This window comes from Ictalurus furcatus, chromosome 24, assembly GCF_023375685.1.
Source record: "Ictalurus furcatus strain D&B chromosome 24, Billie_1.0, whole genome shotgun sequence".
NCBI classification, from domain to species: domain Eukaryota; kingdom Metazoa; phylum Chordata; class Actinopteri; order Siluriformes; family Ictaluridae; genus Ictalurus; species Ictalurus furcatus.
The window spans coordinates 2,228,334-2,249,414 of NC_071278.1; the positions used below are offsets into that span (position 1 = coordinate 2,228,334).

Consider the following 21,081-nt stretch of genomic DNA (forward strand, 5'->3'; position numbering starts at 1 on the left):
AAACTATCCTGCATTATTATAACAACAATCACTTCTGTTTGAGCTCAAAGCATGCCGAAGGACACAATCTGGAGCATGTGAGATGATCCACAGCTCACAATAAAACATATTAAAATAAAACAAGAATAAAATACAATAAAACAACCACTGGGCTGATGTGAGCACGTGTCTACTGAGGTCTAGGACCTCCAGCTGTTGACGTTTTCTTTTTCCTCCAGTGTTGTACAAGTGTACAAACATTTTTAATTTTTTTTTTTAAAAAACAGACAAACTGGCATACATCTGTGTGGTAACTGGTAAATTTGTAAATGGTGTGAAAATGGAGTAGTAGAGCTGCTAAGAGCACTGTGGCTAACGTTACTGAAATGGTGATCAATGCCAAAACCCCTATTGAGACTAAGACTGGTGGTGAGTCGCCTGAACCTGCTCTCTTTACTTGTATAGATCTGATCTATATACTCTGATCTGTCATTAAAGTCTGCTGAAGAAAGAAATAAGCAAATAAAAAATTTAACAAAAAACAAATTGATACTTTAAATGTAAAAAAAAAAAAATCAAACAGATAAATATGACTTGGACGGTACAACACCATGGAATAGATTTACAAAAACAGTTTTTAGCTATTTTAAAATGATGATTTCAAACAAAACAATGAAAAGACCAAGGTTAATATATTAATAAATATGTTAATAAATATTTATTTTAATATTTATTTATTTAATTAAGACTCATGGACGGTGCAACACCACAGCAAAAATGTACACAATTAAATTGACAAAACTCAAACATATACACGGTAATAAATACAGGAATATAAAATTAGGTAAATAGATTAATACATGTATTAATGGATAGATAAATAAATGGGAAATGGCCACGTGCTGCGATTCTGCCCTCGTCACTGATTAACCGTGTTTAATGCGTCGATGTGCGAGAGGCCCGCGGCGTGATCCAACATCACAGCGCCTATAAAGCTGCATATTTCAACTTCCACTTTATTTGTGGGCCCTTTACAGCTTTATAATGACATGGAGATGGCTTAACGATCGGCAAGTTGTCATGTCCCAGAGGCCCGATTATCAGCTCCGGCCTCAGCCACGAAAAACCCCGGTGCCGAGTAGCATTAAAGCCTGTACGATCTGACATTCTCGCTGTGTTCAACACTCGGTGAACAATCCACAGTACAAACCAAACTGCTCCCGTCGGGAAATGAGCGCTTAATTACAGGATTTGAGATGTCCTTTCATCTTATTTTTACATCTTATCCTGATTATGACTTTGACACGTGTGATTGAGTCGTGTGATTTTTACATTTTTTTTGGGGGGAGCGGGGGTGACTTTCTGCAGTGTCATAATCAGCGGAGAAACACAATTATGAGCCGAGTGGTCCCGAGAGTGGCGTAATTAAACACAATGATGGCTTACTCCGCTGCTTTTCCTGTTGTTAGTCGACTGGTCTGTGAAACCCAGAGTCTGAACGTACACCGTGGCGCAACATGGCCGCAGTCAGGATGTCGACTGGTCAGATGGGTGGAAAGAACAGAAGTAGCAGCTGAAGGTACTTTGCTAGTCTGATGATATTGTGTAAGACTTCAATAGGGAAAAATCTTTTCTTTTTCTTTTTCCTTTTTTTTGCTTTGTATTGCTTTTTTTAATGGAACATTATTACTTTCATATCATTCTGTATGAAGTGCAGATGCGGGCGTAATGTCTGAAGTGTTATTTATTATTATTTTTAATTCAATCCCTGCCACTCCCAAAAGAACAAACCCCTCCCCACCCCCCGCAGCTAACTTTGTTGTCGTTCGCGCTAAAATAAATCTAAATAAAATCCCTACACTGTGGCGGAGTGAATTCCATTGGGACTGATGCTGTGTGTGAGAGAGCTTTCAGAGCCGCGGGTTGCACATCGCTATACAATCCTACTCGGCAAGATTACAGCCTGACTGCTGACCCAGACTCATTTCTGGACGCTACTGAAGCCGCAGTCGAGCGTTCGAGGAGAGAACCTCTTGCTCGTTGCGCTATAATGAGGTCATTGTTGAAGCGCCATGAGCTTCCATGCTGCGCGCTCTGAGTTCCAGCTGAGCCGCTCCATCATCCAAACGAGTGTGTTTTCGGTACGAGGATTGGTACGTCCTTATATAGATTTATTACATCGCACGTTTATTGCGCCGATTTGTTTATTTTCTTTTTAAACCGTGCAAGCTAAGAACATTATTTCTGGGTGTGTTTTGCTCTCGTTTATATCAGCATTTAACTGCAACAGTTTTAGTAATAGTGACGTCCCTTTATGCTTTAACTATAGAAAAAATGACTAGTCGAAAACACCTTGTCTTTTTTTTTTTTTTTTTACAAACAAAACAGAAAAAATAGGTGATGGGGGGGATAATGAGGATAACAGAATGACTGGTACAATGACGTTAAAAGGAAAAAAAGGACAAATGTGAGGAATTGTTGGGGTTATTTGCCTAATAAATGGGTTTTTATTGTGGTGGGTGTTGACCTCTTCACATTGGACTAAGTGGAGTGTGTCGTATTACCTAAAATGAGTTTGACATTGACAAAGTGTTGAATAAACGGTGCTAATTTTCATCCAGATTAATAATAATAATAATAAGATTACAGGCCGACTAGTAAATGTTGTAAAAGTATCACGTCGGCTCAATGCTCTGGCTCGCAAACGTGCACTTCCACTTGTATACGTATGGAGTATAATCACATAATTGTGGGGGGGGGGGGGGGGTATATTTTTCTACATAAATAAATAAGTAAAAGGGAGTAATTAAAATCTAAATCATACGCCGTAGTCATTTCTGTAAGAACTTCAACGTACAAAGCAGGATTGCAATTTAGAACGAATCATTTCGCAGATTTCCCCCTTAAGAGCAACTCGACTCCCAACTCCAGAAAAATCATTAGGTCCTCCAGCCGAGCCGCAGACGAACGAGAAGCAGCAAGTCTCCAAATCAACAGAACTCTCCTACGAGCTGAAAGTGATGCGAAGGCAATAACGTCAAGACTGATGCGTGTTTAAATGTAAAGGATCATCCGGCATGGCGAATATGGCTGTTCAGGGGGTGCTGCGTTATTGCTCCTCCGAGGACCTCGGAGATGGTTTTGAAAACCGTTATGCAGTAATTGTCAAGAGCGGGACGTATGTGTTACATTAGCTAGTGAAGCGAGGGGAAAAAAACACCACCACTAACCAAAAAAACAAAAAACAAACCCCTCTTTTTAAAGCTTGCATCTCTCCTAGGATAGGTTTCAGCACGCAGTGCGTAAATGATGGCTTTGCCTAAATGAACCCCGTGTTAGATTTTCGACTGAACACGAAACGATGGAGCACATCATGATGTAAAATGGACTTTTTGTTTTCTTTTCTTCTTCTTCTCTTAATGCTCTCATCCTGCACTCCTCAGTTAACTCCTTCCCAATTCCTCCTCCCATTTTCTTTTGCGTTTCTTTAAGGCATCATCAGTAAAGGAAATGGTTATTACAGTAATCAGCACGCGTTCCTCGCTATAAATTTTACGAGGCATGGGCGGAGTTAAGGGATGGGGATGTGGCCAGTTCGGGAGGTGCGTATAAAAATAAAATAAAATAAAATTTAAAAAAAGTAAATAAATAAATTGACCACCTTCTGACCAAACATTAATGCTGAGGTTCATGGTTTTGTTAATGTTAAGTGATGCTGTAAATAATGTGACTGAAAACCCTGTTAAGAATCTAAACACGGGTTCAAATCCCGGTTTTATACGGTTGAATAGGAAGGAAACGCGACTCTAAAGCTTTTTCCAGAGATTTTCCCAGCTCAAAAAGTGAATCATTATCATCCCACGGTACCAGGACTGACCTTTTGTAATAAGTAATTGAATGTGAGGATTCGCACAGGTGTAGAAGTTGAAGAGTAACTGCAGTTACTGACAAACTGCTGAGTCTTTACATCTTCAGATTAACAAGACACATGATCTTCATCACTGCCTCTTTCCTGTGAAATCTTTTCGGACAAGCTTCGATCCGAAGGTCTGAGAAGAGCACGCTATTACGGATTTGGGATTTCAACAAATGACCGCTTGTTTGTTCGCGTTTGCAGGAACGATGCCGACCAAATCCGGGTGTAACTTGTGGCGTTCTGCTGTGTGGTACGCGGCCTTCCTGGCGTCCGCCTCCCTCGTCGGTTTGCTCTACTACACCCCTTCCTTTCGATGTCTGACCCAAGAACTTGAAGAACCCATCGTGAACCCTGCACACCGCCCCGTCGTGGTGCTCATCTGGCTCTGGCCCTTTAACAAGACCTTTGACCTCGACGTCTGCAGCTCCCACTTCAACGTTCACAGCTGTGTCTTAACAGCCGACCGGTATTTCTTCGATAAAGCCGACGGCATCCTGATCCACCACCGGGACATCGCTTGGGATGCGTCGAATCTCCCGCAGTTTCTTCGGCCGCCCCACCAGAAGTGGATCTGGATGAATTCCGAGTCGCCGTCCAACACGGCCTGGATCCCCGGCCTCGACGACCTGTTCAACATCTCGCTGAGCTACCGCAAAGACGCCGACGTCAGCGTGCCTTACGGCTCTCTGGTTCCGGTCGAGCGCAGGTTTGAGGACTTTCTTGACGTGGTACCTTCTGAAAAGGACAAGCTAGTCTGCTGGATCGTTAGCAACTACAAGCCAGAGCACAGGAGGATGCAGTACTACGAGCAGCTGCGCAAGTACGTCCGGATTCACGTCTACGGCGACTTCTTCGAGAAGCGCGTTTCTGAGGAGGAGTACAAAGACATCGTCTCGAGCTGCAAGTTCTACCTGTCCTTCGAGAACTCCGTGCACAAGGACTACATCACGGAGAAACTGTTCAACGCTCTGGATCTGGGCGCCGTCCCCGTCGTCTTCGGCCCGTCCAGGCAGAACTACGAGCGGTTCGTCCCCGGCGACGCCTTCATCCACGTGGACGACTTCCCTTCCATGAGGGCTCTGGCTAAGCACCTCTTCCTTTTGCACCGAAACGAAGCCTTGTATCTCGGGTACTTCAGGTGGAGGAGACGTTTCCGAGTAAAGACGTCTTCCTTCCCGGTGGAAAACGTGTGCCAGGCTTGCGAGTACGTCCGACGGAACAGGCAGTACCAGGTGCTTACGAATCTGTATCAGTGGTACTGGGGTACGAGCGAAGGACTTGACCTGCCACCGTCCTTCTACTAACCCGAACACGCCTTTTCAGTGCCTTGAGACTTTATTTTCTTCTTTTTCGTTCTTCCTCTAATCCCTGCCTCGGTCAGATTATTCAGGTACTTCATCAATTTGAATGTAAATCTGGCGTGTGTATGTTTTATGAATGAATGTCCCCCCCCCCCCCCCTCCCCAGAAGGTCTTTTCATCACGGATCCTGAAAGGTAGAACGTTACGAATCGATACTTATGTTCTCACGTGCATTTATTTATTTATTTATTGCAACACAACACTCCAGTTGTTTATGCATCTGTCATCTTAAAGACTGTGAAGTTAATCCATAGCGGGCGTTGAAGAAAAGGAGCTCAATTCTGACCGAGATTGTTTTCTAGCTTCCACGATCATAAGTTTATCAAAATAAATAAATAAATAAAGACCTGAATTAAATAATTAAATGCAAATATGACTATACGATCACAATGCTGTGTCATGTTTCTTTGAGTATTATTTCTTATTCGGATCATTAGCGAGCTGGATGAGGAGCGACGCTGACTGCTAGGATCTTCTCGTTTCGCCACCGCACGGACGTGCAGGGAATTTTTATTTATCCTCCTGTGTTATTTCTCTCCCCCCCCCCCCCAAGGGGGGAAAGGAAAATCTAGTAACTCATAAAATCTATTATTCTAGTTGAAAGATGTTTGTGTCTCGCTCCGTGTGACGTGTGTATCCGTTGGGGTCGAGTTGTGTCCCTCGCTTTAGTTAACACGGAATGACATTTTAAAGTCAGATGTTTTCAAGCGGACACAACTCAAAGTTTTTTTTCTTTTTTATTTTTTATTGTTGTTGTTTTTTTCTTTTTCATTTTAAAAAGAAAAGGGAAGATGAACTAGGTGAGCTTCAGCCAGTCGACAGCTCCAGGTGTCCTGTTGGAGAGATCTCAAAAGTGTGTTTGTTTGTTTTTGTTTGTTTAAAACTTGTAGGCTGGTCACATCCGTCACATTTTTAATAAGACGGCAGTCTTCACTCTGGGAAATATGACCATATGACTTCAATATCATGACGATAAAATAACTAAAAATCAACTTTTTAAGAAATAAAGGAAAATTGCGGCTGTTGTGATATCGTCACGTTTTTAAAAAAAAAAAAAAAAATCATTATAAACGGATTAAATGGTACTTATTTAATAATAAAGTTTTGTATGGAATCTTTAAAATTGCAAAATGTTATACTTTTTAAAAAATATTTTGTACTTTTTCGGTATTAAATGATCGTTTTTGGATCAAACGATAATCGAGCACAAGTAAGGCTGGGCGATTATATCGCTATAATATCCATATCATGGTAAACGATTACACGTTACATTTTTTTCTGAGATATCGTTGGTACGGTGATGTTTTTTTTGGGTTTTTTTACATTTTAAAAAATATTATTATTATTATTATTATTATTATTACAAATTAAACGGTACTGAATGTATGCCGTTGATTTGATGTAATTTTCTTTGAACTTTTTAAAACTTTTAACTTCAAAAATTAATCATTTTGTCTTTGTAGACATTAAGGAAAAGTATCGTCGAACTCTTTTTTTTTGTTTTGTTTTGTTTTGTTTATTTGACTACTGTTTTTGCAGACAGTTTGTTAGCGAAATTATATATCGTGATACGTGTCGTGTATCGTAGTAATTTTCCATAAGTATCGTGATATGATATATTTGTGTCATATCGTTTTTATAGTTCCCTTATTACTTTGTCAGCATTATTATACAGTTTATTCGGGCTAAAGTTCATGTTTAATGATCACTAAAGCAGTAGAAATGCTGGTCAAAGGAACGATGACATAAAGCGTTCTGAAATAAAAACCTAACTTGGAGATCAGTGTTTGGAGCAGGTACGGAGCGTGATGGTTCTGTCCTACGTTTTGCGTACGTGTGAGGTTTATTCGCGTATTTAATCGAGCGAGAGAAATCTCCGGGGAATGCTGAGCCGAGCCGAGCCGAGCCGAGCGTGCAGTACGATTAGCGAAGGTGTGAGCTGTAATATGCTGTACGCTTTTTAAACACATGAAGACAAAGCAGAGTGAGAAACTGGAGTGTTTTTAATACAGCAGAGACTTGACAAAGAAGTTTGAAAAGAAGAGACTGAAAACGGGCGAACGTGAGCAAGGGACAGGGTCATGTGACCTGCTTGTAGCCCGTGAGGCCGCCCAAGTCGGAAGTCCGGTCTGGAAACCGGTAGTGACGTGACACAAAGTAGGTTTAGAAAGAAGGGAATGAATACAAACGGACGAAAATGCAGATCCTGACCCAATTCGTGCTGCGAGGAAGAAAACATCCTGTGTTGTGCTGTTATCGGAAAATAATCGACAGCAGAGTCCCTGAATGTTTTATCCCTTTTATACTAGGTCAGTAAGAACAACACTTTTTATCCGCTTATAGTTAGGTGAAGCGATTCATGCAGCTGTGTTTAAGAGTCGGTGTGTCATTCTGGTTATGACCTCGGGATTTAATGCATAAGTTTTAGTGCTCAGATCTAATATTTTCACACTCAGACGTTTGTCCGTTATTCTGTTTTACTGCTTTGGCCCCTTTTCCTGATTACGACTCGTGACTAGTTTCTTAATAAACTTCATTGTCGACCTGCCTCCGATAATCAGGCCCAGCCCTGACGGCACTAAATGGTAGAGGAAGTGGGATTTATTGGACACGCTACATAAATAAACCGCTCGTGTGGTCTATTATTCATCCCGCGGTTTTCCAGCCTCCGGTTCGGACCAGCCGAAGAAAACCCCCGCCTCATCTCGGAATTCCTACAAGTACAAGGGACGGTCTTCTGGACCCCAGTTTCAGCCAGTGGTCTCAAATCAACATGGCTGCTCACAGCATCAGCAGTAAACAAAGTTCCCATGTTGTTACAAGTCCCTGCTTCCACTCGGGCCACTGCGATGGACACACTGCACTTTATTACAAGGTGTTTCTTTTCTTTTCTTTTCTTTTTCTTTTTTTTAACAATGAAATCTTTTCGGTGGAATTAATTTGAGTACGTCGATGGTGAAAGTATCGTTGAGGCGAGGAAGTTCTGGATGTGTGTTGAATATGTAAAAGATCAATTTTATTGCATCAGAAATCTAGAAGATTTTTCGCAATTAAAAGCAGATTAAGAGAAGTGGGCGGGTCTAATTTGCATATTCATCAAATCGGCTTTTTTTTTTTTTGGATGATGGTGAAAGTCTTGGCACTCCTGTGCCTTTTTTTAGTCATCTACTGTTAATATTGTTTATCAAAACTATAAGTCAAGCAATTTGTTATTCGCAGGGGTGTGGCCAAACCAAACCCCGCCCTCCAATCACATCTCTAAAGCTCTAACACTCCTGTGCAGTTCATACGGACTGAATCATATCAGCATTGTAGTGTTGTACAGAATAGAGGAATATTATTATTATTATTATTATTATTATTATTATTATTATTATTATTAAGGCCTGGGGGTAATATTTTTAAGTGGTTCATTAATAACATTTGTTTGTTTATTTCTTCTTTTTCTTATAATTATTATTAATAAAATTATTAAGATGAATAATATTAATATTGATATCAATATTATTATTCTCACTAATAATAATAATAATAATAATATTAAAACCTTTTTTTTAATGATCATGACAATTATTGTTAAAGCCTGGGGGTTTAATATTTTTAAGCAATTAATTAATAATATATTTTTTGCTTGTTTGTGTTTATTTGTTTTGTTTTTTTTTCTTCTTCCTCCGTTATAAGCCTAGTTAATTGGTCACTTAAACCGAATAGGTCCAACTCCAAACCTCCAATGACCTCATTATAAGTAACATAAATAATACTATATGTAACATATTAAAAATCATAACATAACAATACCAACTTAAGTGCCAAAGCTAAAAAAGAAAAAGTGCTGTTAATAATCATATTAGAAAATGTTTAGCTGCTGATTTGGTTTCTGTCGATGGAAAGTTTGGGAATAAAAAGCTTTTATGGTCTAATAAATAATTGTGATGATACATATTTGCCTGCTGTGCCTAATATTTCTGGATTATGCCCATAAAATAAACATGCGCTCTAATCATCACAGGGTCCATGTAGTTTCTCTGTTCATTTCGGGATTTTTTTAAGCTTGGAAGGAGTTCCTGGCTGCAGAACTGTTGAAACCCCCTGCTATACATAATTAATGTGCCATTTCACCAAATGATTACTGATTATGTATCACACCACTGATTATTCAACACACACACACACACACACACACACACACACACACACACATACATAGAGAGAGAGAGAAAAAGTTTTGGGTGACTTTAATAACTCTTCGTAAATAATAAGTGACCACTTGGTGGCGCTGTGGCCTCATCCTCCGAGCACACGGTTGGCGTTTACATTCAGTTTCAACACTGGAGGTGAAAAAAACAAAACAAAAAAACTGTCCATTTATTACACTTCAGCACGCAAGCTTGAGAAATAACGCTGGCAGCGGAGTGCTTGGAAAGGAGAAAAGAGGAAAGGAAGGAGGAGAAAAAAAGAAAAGAAAAAGAAATGGCAAATGTTTCTGTCCACACGCATGGACAGCATGTGGAGCGTAATCTGTGCATGAGCTTCTTCCCCAATTAGGCTCAAATGATGAGTTTTAATAAGCGGCACATGACGGCCAAGCTGCTGATTTTAGCAATAAAAATGGACACATGGCTGCGTCTGAATGAGAGAAGAGAAGAGGAAGAGGAGAGGAAGAGGAGAGGAGAGGAAGAGGAGAGGAGAGGAAGAGGAGAGGAAGAGGAGGATGTAGTAATGTTTAATTGTATGTCTGTTTCTTTAATAAGCTGTGATGTAAGTTATATCCTTCTCTCAGCCTCCCTGTGGGATTTCTATACAGTTATCCCAGTATTCCGGTGGGCCTTGGTTTGATATGCATGCACCTACACACACACACACACACACACACACACACACACACACACACACACAGAGACATACACACACTTATTCTCCATTATGAAGTGTATTACTGCCACACAAGGAAAAAATTCCCATAGGCATCTAGTTATTACAAGAGAAGCATCTCATTACTACTAGAAAATATTTTGTTATTACAAAGGAAGCAACTCGTTATTACTATATATATATATATATATATATATATATATATATATATATATATATATATATATAGTAATAATTACGAGATATCTGGTTATTACAAGATGTGCATCACTTTACTCTTAGAAAACATGGTGATATTATGAAAAAGCACCTCTTTACTGCAAGGAAACCTCATGTTTTACAAAATAAACTATTACAAGATATTTATCTCGCTGCTCTTGCAAAATATCTTCCATCTCATTATTATGAGATATGTATCTCGTATCTCAACTTTCTTTGAGAACATCACTTTAGCTAAAAAAAAAATGCATTTCAGTTCCTATGGAATATATCTCGTTACTACGAGAAAAACATCTCGTTACCACGAGAAAAACATCTCGTCACCACGAGAAAAACATCTCGTTACTATGAGGAAAACATCTCGTTACCACGAGAAAAACATCTTGTTACTATGAGGAAAATATCTGAGTACTACGAGGGAAACATCTCGTTACCATGAGGAAAACATCTCAGTGCTACGAGTAAAACATCACGTTACTATGAGGGAAACATCTCGTTACCACGAGGAAAACATCTCGTCCCTACGAGTAAAACATCACGTTACCATGAGGGAAACATCACGTTACCACGAGGGAAAAATCTTGTTACTACAAAGAAAACAGATGTTTTCTAAGAGATATTTTCTTGTAATAATGAGATATTTTCTTGTAATGAGATATTCTTGTAGTAACAAGATGCTGTCATAATAATGAGATGTTTGTTCTTTGTGATAACCAGATGCCTTTTCTGTAATAATGAGATACTTTCCTCATAACAACCAGATGTTTCTTCTCGTAACAATGAGACGTTTTTTTAACAATACCTCGATGTTTTCTTGTAGTAATGAGATGTTTTCTAAGAGCAATAAGATTACATTGTATACCTTGTAACACCAAGATATGTTCTCATAACTAGATGTTTTCCTTCTAATGATGAGATGCTTCATATAATAAGATGCGTCTTTATAATAGCTATATATTTCTCGTATTAAAGAGATGCTTCCTTCGGAAGAACGTATTCAGGAAGTAATGAGTATTTCCTGCAACAGCGAAAAGTTTTTCTTATAATAACGAGATGTTTTGTATTAACATGAAACTTTTCTTTTAATAAAAGAAATTTGTAACATGATACATATCTTTTAATAACAATGTGTTTACTCTTAATGATTAGATACATATCTTATAAACAAGATGCTTTTCTCATAGCACTGAGATGTTTTCCTCGTAGCATCGGGATGTTTTACTCGTAGCACTGAGATGTTTTCCTCGTAGTAACGAGATGTTTTACTCGTAGCACTGAGATGTTTTCCTCGTAGCATCGGGATGTTTTACTCGTAGCACTGAGATGTTTTCCTCGTAGTAACGAGATGTTTTACTCGTAGCATCGGGATGTTTTACTCGTAGCACTGAGATGTTTTCCTCGTAGTAACGAGATGTTTTACTCGTAGCACTGAGATGTTTTCCTCGTAGCATCGGGATGTTTTACTCGTAGCACTGAGATGTTTTCCTCGTAGTAACGAGATGTTTTACTCGTAGCATCGGGATGTTTTACTCGTAGCACTGAGATGTTTTCCTCGTAGTAACGAGATGTTTTACTCGTAGCACTGAGATGTTTTCCTCGTAGTAACGAGATGTTTTACTCGTAGCACTGAGATGTTTTCCTCGTAGTAACGAGATGTTTTCCTCGTAGTAACGAGATGTTTTTCTCGTAGTAACGAGATATTTTACTCGTAGCACTGAGATGTTTTCCTCGTAGTAACGAGATGTGTTCCTCGTAGTAACGAGATGTTTTCCTCGTAGTAACGAGATGTGTTCCTCGTAGTAACAAGATGTTTTCCTCGTAGCACTGAGATGTGTTCCTCGTAGTAACGAGATGTGTTCCTCGTAGTAACGAGATATTTTACTTGTAGTAACGAGATATTTTACTTGTAGTAACGAGATGTGTTTCTTGTAGTAACGAGATGTTTTTCTCGTAGTAACGAGATATTTTACTCGTAGCACTGAGATGTTTTCCTCGTAGTAACGAGATGTGTTCCTCGTAGTAACGAGATGTATTCCTCGTAGTAACGAGATGTGTTCCTCGTAGTAACAAGATGTTTTCCTCGTAGCACTGAGATGTGTTCCTCGTAGTAACGAGATGTGTTCCTCGTAGTAACGAGATATTTTACTTGTAGTAACGAGATATTTTACTTGTAGTAACGAGATGTGTTTCTTGTAGTAACGAGATGTTTTTCTCGTAGTAACGAGATGTGTTTCTCGTAGTAACGAGATGTTTTACTCGTAGGAACGAGATGTTTTGCTCGGAGTAACGAGATGTTTTACTCGTAGTAACGAGATGTTTTACTTGTAGTAACGAGATGTGTTCATCGTAGTAACGAGATGTTTTACTTGTAGTAACGAGATGTTTTACTTGTAGTAACGAGATGTTTTTCTCGTGGTAACGGGATGTTTTCTTCGTGGTAACGAGATGTTCTCATTGTAGTAACGAGATGTTTTTCTCGTAGTAACGAGATGTTTTCATTGTAGTAACGAGATGTTTTCATTGTAGTAACGAGATGTTTTTCTCATAGTAACGAGATGTTTTTCTCGTAGTAACGAGATGTGTTCATCGGAGTAACAAGATGTGTTCATCGTAGTAACGAGATGTTTTCATCGGAGTAACGAGATGTTTTTCTCGTAGTAACGAGATGTTTTCATTGTAATAACGAGATGTTTTTCTCGTAGTAACGAGATGTTTTTCTCATAGTAACGAGATGTGTTCATCGTTGTAACGAGATGTTTTCCGTGTACATGATATTTTTCTCGTATAACCGAGATGTCTTTCTCGTAGTAATGAGATGTTTCGCTCGTATAACCGAGATGTTTGAAGGAACGCAATGTTTTTCTTGTGGAACTGAGACCTCGTAGTAATAAGATGTAGACAGAATTTTTATTTCTTCTTGCGTGGCAGCAGTGCCTTCCTTACTCTGTCCCCCATCCCACTCCATTTTGCTCTCTGTCACTGTGTTTCTCTTTTCTCTCATGCGCTCTCTCCCTCTCCCTCTCCCTCTCTCCCTCTCCCTCTCTCCCTCTCTTTTCCGATGTGCAATGTCATGGCTCAGCACTGAACGTCACCAGGTTGATGGAGGGGAGGAAGAAAAAACAGGACGGAATTGGCAGGAGGGAGTGAGAGCACTGTATTCACCAGTGTGTGTCTGTGAGAAAGACACACACGCACACACACACACACACACACACACACACACACACACACACACACACCCCTGTGGGGGAGATGGTGGTGTAAAAGAGCTCAGTGTGGCGAGAGTACAGCGGGGGTTTAACATGTTTCCCCCATGCTGCAGGGCCTGGAGTCTGGAGAAAGTCTCCACTAACACACACACACACACACACACACACACACACACACCACTATAAACACACACAAACACGAAAGAAAGACAGAAAGAAAGAAAGAAAGAAATTGTGGAAAAGTATGAGAAGAAAATAGAATGAAAGGCAGTGAAAGAAATACGTAAGAGAGGAAGAAGGAATGGAAATGGAAAGAAAGAAGGATGGATGGAAGGAAGGAAGGAAGGAAGGAAGGAAGCAAGGAAAGAAAAAAGAAAGCAAGGAAAGATAGAAGGATGAAAGAATAAAAGGAAGGATGGGTGGAAGAAAGGAAGGAAGGATAAAATGAAGGAAGGAAGGAACGATAGGGGGATAAAAGGAAAGATGGGCGGAAGGAAGGAAGGAAGAATTAAATGAAGGATACAAAAAGGAAGGACGGATAAACGGAATGAAGAAAGGAAGGAAAGAAGGAATGATGGAAGAATAGAAAAAAGGAAGGAAGGATGGAAGAATTAAATGAAGGATACAAAAAGGAAGGAAGGACAGAAAAAAGGATGGAAGGATAGAAAAAAGGAAGGAAGGATGAAATGAAGGAAGGAAGGATGAATGAAAGGAAGGAAGGAAATAAACAAGGACTGAAGATGAAAATGAGAAAAAGAAAATCAGAAAATGAACGTGAGTGGATAGACGGATGGATAGAAGGGTGGATTATTTATTAAAGAACATATCATATTTTTTTATCCATTTATAGTTACATTTAATATTTGAAAAAAAGGGTTCCAGTTCTGACTTAGGTTCTCCAACAGTTAGGGTTCTAGATCTGAGCAGATCCTGTTTTTAGGTTCTAGTCCTGATTTAGGAGGATGACAACAGCTTACTGACCAACATCACCATACAACATGTTAATACTGAGCGAGGTGTGTGTGTGTGTGTGTGTGTGTGTGTGTGTGTGTGTGAGAGAGAGATGAAGCCCCTGACACTCTGACGTGAAGCTGAGGGAATTGGGTGATGTGCTCGAGGTTATTAGTTAGGCTCTGCTAGACCATGTAATAGTCTCACAGTGCACCAGGAAGCTGGCGCTCCGGGCCTCACCATCATCCTGACACAGAACCACTACACACACACACATACACGTACACACACACACACACACAAACACACACAAACACACACACACACACACACACAAACACAAACACACACACACACACACACATTCTTACTTTTATTATGATGTGCTTTACAGTTTTTCACAATTTCTTACACACACACACACACACACACACACACACACACACACGTTTTTTCCCCAATAAGTCTCTAAAACACATTTCAGTGGAGTTCATTCTCATTACAAACTCCTAACACACACACACACACACACACACACACGAGAACAGCAAAGCAAACAGGGAAGGATAGATTGAGGATGGGAAGAAGGATGAAATGGACAGAAAAAGAAAGAAAGAATATCTCTGAAACATTTCAGCAGAGTTCATTAACATTATCAAACTCCTAACACACACACACACACACACACACACACACGCACGCACACACAGAAAGGTAACCAACTAAACAGGTAAGGAAGGAAAGATGGAAGGATGAAAGGAAGGATACAAAAAAGAAGGAAGAATAAAAGGAAGAAAAAGATGCCATGAAGGAAGGAAGGATGGAAGAATGGAAGAACGGAGAGAAGAGCGGTGAGGAGGACGGACGGAAGGATGGATGAAAGGAAAGACAGAAGGGTATAAGATTGGAAGGACGGACGGAACAATGGAAGGATGAAAGGATGAACGGATAGAAAAAAGGAAAGCAAGGAAAGCAAGGAAGGAAATGATAAAAGGGAGAAAGAAAGAAAGAAAGAAAGAAAATATCTCTGACATACGTTTTAGCAGAGTTCATTATCACTGTCAAACTCCTAACACACACACACACACACACACACACACATGAGATGAAAGAGGTAAGGAAGGAAGGAAAGATGGAAGAAAGGATGGAAGGACTGCTATAAAAGGAAGGAAGGACAAGAGGAAGGGAGGATGAATAGAAGGATGGAAGTAAGGATGAAAGGAAGGGCAGATAAGATGAAGGAAGGAAGGAAGAAGGAAAAAAAAGAAAGAAAGGAAGGATGGAGGGCAGAAGGAAAAAGAAAGAAAGAAAGAAAGGAAGGAAGTCAGAAAGAAACGCATTTCACTCTCAGTACAAACTCCAAGCACGTGTTTTCCACAACACTAGCCACTCACATGGCAGCTAACTAGCATATTAGTGGAGTTAGCTTGCTAGCTCAGAATTGAACAGGCTTAGCTCGCTAGTTAGCTCATTTATATTGCTTTACCGAAGCTGAACGCTACATCCAGCTAGCTAACCCTCGATCTCCACACCACATTCTTACTGAGGAGTTGCCTCTAACGCACGTTCAACTAGCTGACTTTGTTCAGCTAACAAATGAGCTCGTGGTGTCTGTCGGGCAGCACCTCGGCGTTCAGTTAGCATCATTTAGCCGCGGGAAAGTGTGCGTTTAGCTGAATATCACTCCCGGTCTGTACGGGCTAATCGGTGGATTAACATTTGAGCTAAAATCAGTCCGATTCCTGAATAAAAATCTCGGTAGATCCTTCAGTCAGATTATAACCATTTAGCGTCAGGTTGCTAGGCAACCCGGGACTTTTTGCAACCGGGCTGCGCGGCTCTCGTGATTTATTGGCGGATGATTTCGCTTATTTCACCTGTTTACTTCTAAAAAGAAGCTAAATTACCTGCTGATGAAGGAAATAGAGCTTTATAAACTTATATTTGTTTTATTGTCATCCAGTAATGAGACGTATTAGATCAGACAGACTATATTCAACATACTTATACTTACTTAGATGGCTTTATGAAACTCCCTCGCCGTGTGTGTGTGTGTGTGTGTGTGTGTGAGAGAGAGAGAGATCCTTGCGAGGACCAAATGTTCCTGCACTTGGTGATCTGTGGGGACATTTTATATCCACTGCAGCCTCAGATCCGTGCTCTTGGCTGACAGGAGAGGAACCGGATGTGGTCTTCTGCTGTAGTAGGCCGTCCAGCTGGAGGTTGTGAGGCAAGACTGAGATGCTTTTCTGCTCAGCACGGTTGTAAAGAGTGCTTGTTTGAGTTCCTGTAGCCTCCCTGTCAGCTCTGGCTCAACAAAGTGTCCGAGTTCACAGAACCGTTCACTGTGTTAAACTCTAGAGACGTTGTGCGTGAAAATCCCAGAAGATCAGCAGTTTCTGAAAGATTCAATCTAGCAAGCAAAGTCGCCGAGATCCCTGAGATTGTTCTCCATCCTGATGTTGGGGAACGTGATGAGAACATGATCCGAAGCTCGTGACCTGGATCTGTATGATTGGCTGAATGAAGAGGTGTACAGGTGTTCCTAATAAAGTGACCAGTGAGTGTATGTGTGGAGGGTTGTGTGTGTGTGTGTGTGTGTGTGTGTGTGTGTGTGTGTGTGAAAGCAGCAGGGAAGGTAATGCTGTATCAGAATGTTTGCATATGTGCTGAATTTGCTGTTTCATCCCCAGAAGACCTCATATTCACTTCTTCATCATCTACTGCTTCTGCTCTCCTCCATCCTCTTACTCCTTTACTCCCTTTTTCTGTCGCTCTCTCTCTCTTTTTTCTCTCTCCCTGTCTGTCTGTCTCTCTCTATCGCTACCACCCTGCCCATCCTGTCGCTCTCTCTTTCTCTCTTTCTCTCTTTCCCCCTGTCTTTCTGTGTCTCCATGTCTGTCTCACTCTCTTTTTCTCTCACCCTGCCTTTCTCTGTCTCTCTCTCTCTCTTCCCCCTTTCTCTATGTCTCTCCATGTCTGTCTCACTCTCTCTTTTTTCTCTCTCCCTGTCTGTCTGTCTGGCTCTATCTCTACCACCCTGCCCATCTTGTCTCTTTATCTTTCCTCCTTTCTCTATGTCTCTCCATGTCTGTCTCACTCTCTCTCTTTTTCTCTCACTCTGCCTGTCTCTGTCTCTCTCTCTCTTTCCTCCTTTCTTTCTGTGTCTCCATGTCTGTCTCACTCTCTCTCTTTTTCTCTCACCCTGCCTGTCTCTGTCGCTCTCTTTCTTCCCCCCTTGCTCTCTGTCTCTCCATGCCTGTCTATCTCTCTCTTTTTCTCTCACCCTGCCCATGTCTGTCTCTCTCTCTTTACCCCTTTCTCTATCTGTCTCACTTTCTGTCTGTCCATCTCTACCACCCTGTCTCTTTCTATGTCTCTCTTTTTCTCTCTCCCACTTGTCTCTCTCCATCTCTGTCACCCTGTCTCTGTCTCTCTCTATCTCTACCACCCTGTTTACGTCTGTCTCTCTTTCTCCCCCCTTTCTCTATCTGTCTCACTTTCTGTCTGTCCATCTCTACCACCCTGTCTCTTTCTCTGTCTCTCTTTTTCTCTCTCCCACTTGTCTCTCTCCATCTCTGTCACCCTGTCTCTGTCTCTCTCTATCTCTACCACCCTGTTTACGTCTGTCTCTCTTTCTTCCCCCTTTCTCTATCTGTCTCACTTTCTGTCTCTCCATCTCTATCATCCTGTCTGTCTCTACCCCCCCCCACACTTTTCCATGTATGTCTCTCTGTCTTTCTCCATCTCTGCCATCCTGTCTGTTTCGGTCCCTCTCTCTCTCTCTCTCTCTCTCTCACTCCTGCTCTCTCCCTCACTCTCACTTTCTCTGTGACTCATATGGAAATGGAAAAGGGCAAAGAGAGAGAGAGAGAGAGAGAGAGAGAGAAGGAGAAAAAAAATCCTCCCATCACAGTGGCCCATTTAATGGAGTGCAGTAGTGAGATTTGGCCTCTTTGCCATTATGGGAGATCAGTTCATGGTAAAAATAGACTGATTAAGTTTATTAGGAGGTGCTGCTGGGGGGCGTGATAGACTCTCTCTCTCTCTTTTTCTCCTTTCTTTGTGCCTCATTATTATATCTATTTCTTTTAGTCTTTACAATTCTCCCTTCAGCTACTTTTCTCATTCCTCTCTCTGTCGTGCTCCTTCTCTCCCATACTTCATTTTCCTTCTCTTCTTCATGTCTTTAGTCTCACTCCATCTTTTATGTTTTTTCTTCAACCTTTCTCTCTCTTTTTTTGGCTTTGTTGGTCTTTTGTGGTGGAGTCTCTCTCTCTCTCTGTCTCTGTCTCTCTCTCTCTCTCTCTCTCTCTCTCTCTCTCGCTCTCTCATTGTGATTGGCTGAGCCGAGCATTTGAGCCGATATACAATGTGGTGAAAACGGTGCAGTCCATTATGATGTGATGATGCCTGTGTAGGCCACTTGGAAGTGTGCGCACTCACGGCAGCCATTTACGGGCTCGTTCCTGACTGAAGGGCTGAAACATATTTCCTCCAAAGGGCCCTTATATGAAGCGAGTGGTGGTCTTTATGTTATTATTCTGAATGCAGGTAAAGTCCAAGTGGAAAAGATATTAGCGTTTTGCATTTTGAAATAATGCACGCTAACCAGTGTAATGAGGCAAGAGGATTTAAGAAGTAATGTTTGAAACGATGATGCAAGCCACAGAAAATTGTTCAGTGTCACGAATTCCCCGTAATGGAGGTTAGGACGGATGCTAGTGCAGAAAAGAGCTTTTAATAAAGAGGAGCAGGCTGACAAATCCAAATCAAGAGACAATAGTGTGGTCGGGAAAAAAAAAACAGGCAACGGGTCAGGCGATCTACACATACGGGAAGCAACCAATGACAATACAGGGGCGGAGACAGGACATAAACCATAACAAAAGCACGTGTCTAAAGTAAACAATGTCAATGACGCTGAAGACCCAAAAGCATGCGTTCGCTTCGGGTTTCCGAGCACGCTGCAATACTGCAGCGCTAGCTCGAGGGGAAATCGTGACATTCAGGGTAAAATTTTGGATAAAATGCGTTTCCAACATGTCTTCTCTTAAACAGGAAGTAATAAAAATATCAAAAACTTGACGGAAAAAAGTTTATTTTACTGTTTGTTTCGTTCACTCGTGACGATCGCAATATCTGAAATGTAGCGACTTTGAGGAAGGCTTTAAGCTCCACCCACTCTGCAATAATATCATTTCATATATCTGTGAAAAGCTTCTTTTCTATACAACTCTTATTTCCTACAGTATGTGGACTGAAGACACGCCCACTCTGTGCACCTCTCATTTCTTATATATGGACTGAAGACACGCCCACTCAGTGCACCTCTCATTTCCGTATATGGACTGAAGACACGCCCACTCAGTGCATCTCTCATTTCCGTATATGGACTGAAGACACGCCCACTCAGTGCACCTCTCATTTCCGTATATGGACTGAAGACACATCCACTCAGTGCACCTCTCATTACTTATATATGGACTGAAAGACACGCCCACTCAGTGCACCTCTCATTTCCGTATATGGACTGAAAGCACGCCCACTTAGTGTACCTCTCATTTCCGTATGTGGACTGAAAGACACGCCCACTCAGTGAACCTCTCATTTCTTATATATGGACTGAAGACACGCCCACTCAGTGCACCTCTCATTACTTATATATGGACTGAAAGACACGCCCACTCAGTGCACCTCTCATTTCTGTATATGGACTGAAAGACACGCCCACTCCGTTCAGCTTTCATTTCCGTATATGGACTGAAAGACACACCCACTCATTGCACCTCTCATTTCTTCATATGGACTGAAAGACACGCCCACTCAGTGCACCTCTCATTTCCGTGTATGGACTGAAAGACATGCTTTTAGATATGGTGGTAGACTGATGTTTTCTAACCCATGTGTTCATTATTATTATTATTATTATTATTATTATTATTGTTATTATTATTTTATTATTATGTATACAGACTACAGCCCCCTGGTGGCGTGGAGAGTTACAGAATTTTACACACTCAGGACGTCATATCATGTCGTCACGCCTTTCACGTGTCATCACGTCTTTCACGTCACCGGTTGGTGTTGCTTCTTTAAAATGTGTTTGGTGTGTTACAGCACTTAATCCCTTTCCTCCTCATCTTCATTAACACATTTCATCTCTTAAGTTTTGTCTTTTCCAGCATGTACTGTATCTCTCTCTACATACACGTGTGTGAGTTTGTTTATGTCTGCGTATGTGTGTGTGTGTGTGTGTGTGTATGACCCAAGCGGCCCAAGCCCCTCCCAGTGGATAATATTAGCAGGAGTTCCAGTCTGTGAGCATGTGTGTATGTGTATAGGTGTGTGTCTGTATGTGAGTGTGTGAGAGGCTTTGAGAATGACAACACACACTCCAGAGTTGTTGCTGTGGCAGCGCTTTTGTAATTAAGTGTGTATCATGAGTTGGTCCTCATTACAGCGAATTTTGACCCTACAATACCGTGGGACTTGTATTTTTGGGTCCAGACTGACATAAATGAGCTCATACACTCCCACACACACACCCACCCACCCACCCACACACCCACAC

The 21,081-nt window shown here is 41.1% G+C and overlaps 1 protein-coding gene across 1 annotated transcript; it reads left to right on the forward strand.

The window, feature by feature from the left end:
- The first annotated feature begins 4,101 nt into the window (after positions 1–4,101).
- On the forward strand, positions 4,102–9,490 carry LOC128600794 (4-galactosyl-N-acetylglucosaminide 3-alpha-L-fucosyltransferase 9-like). Its single transcript, XM_053613493.1, has one exon. It carries the CDS (start codon positions 4,102–4,104, stop codon positions 5,197–5,199), a length of 1,098 nt encoding a protein of 365 aa, XP_053469468.1. The 3' UTR covers positions 5,200–9,490.
- The last annotated feature ends 11,591 nt before the right edge of the window (positions 9,491–21,081 follow it).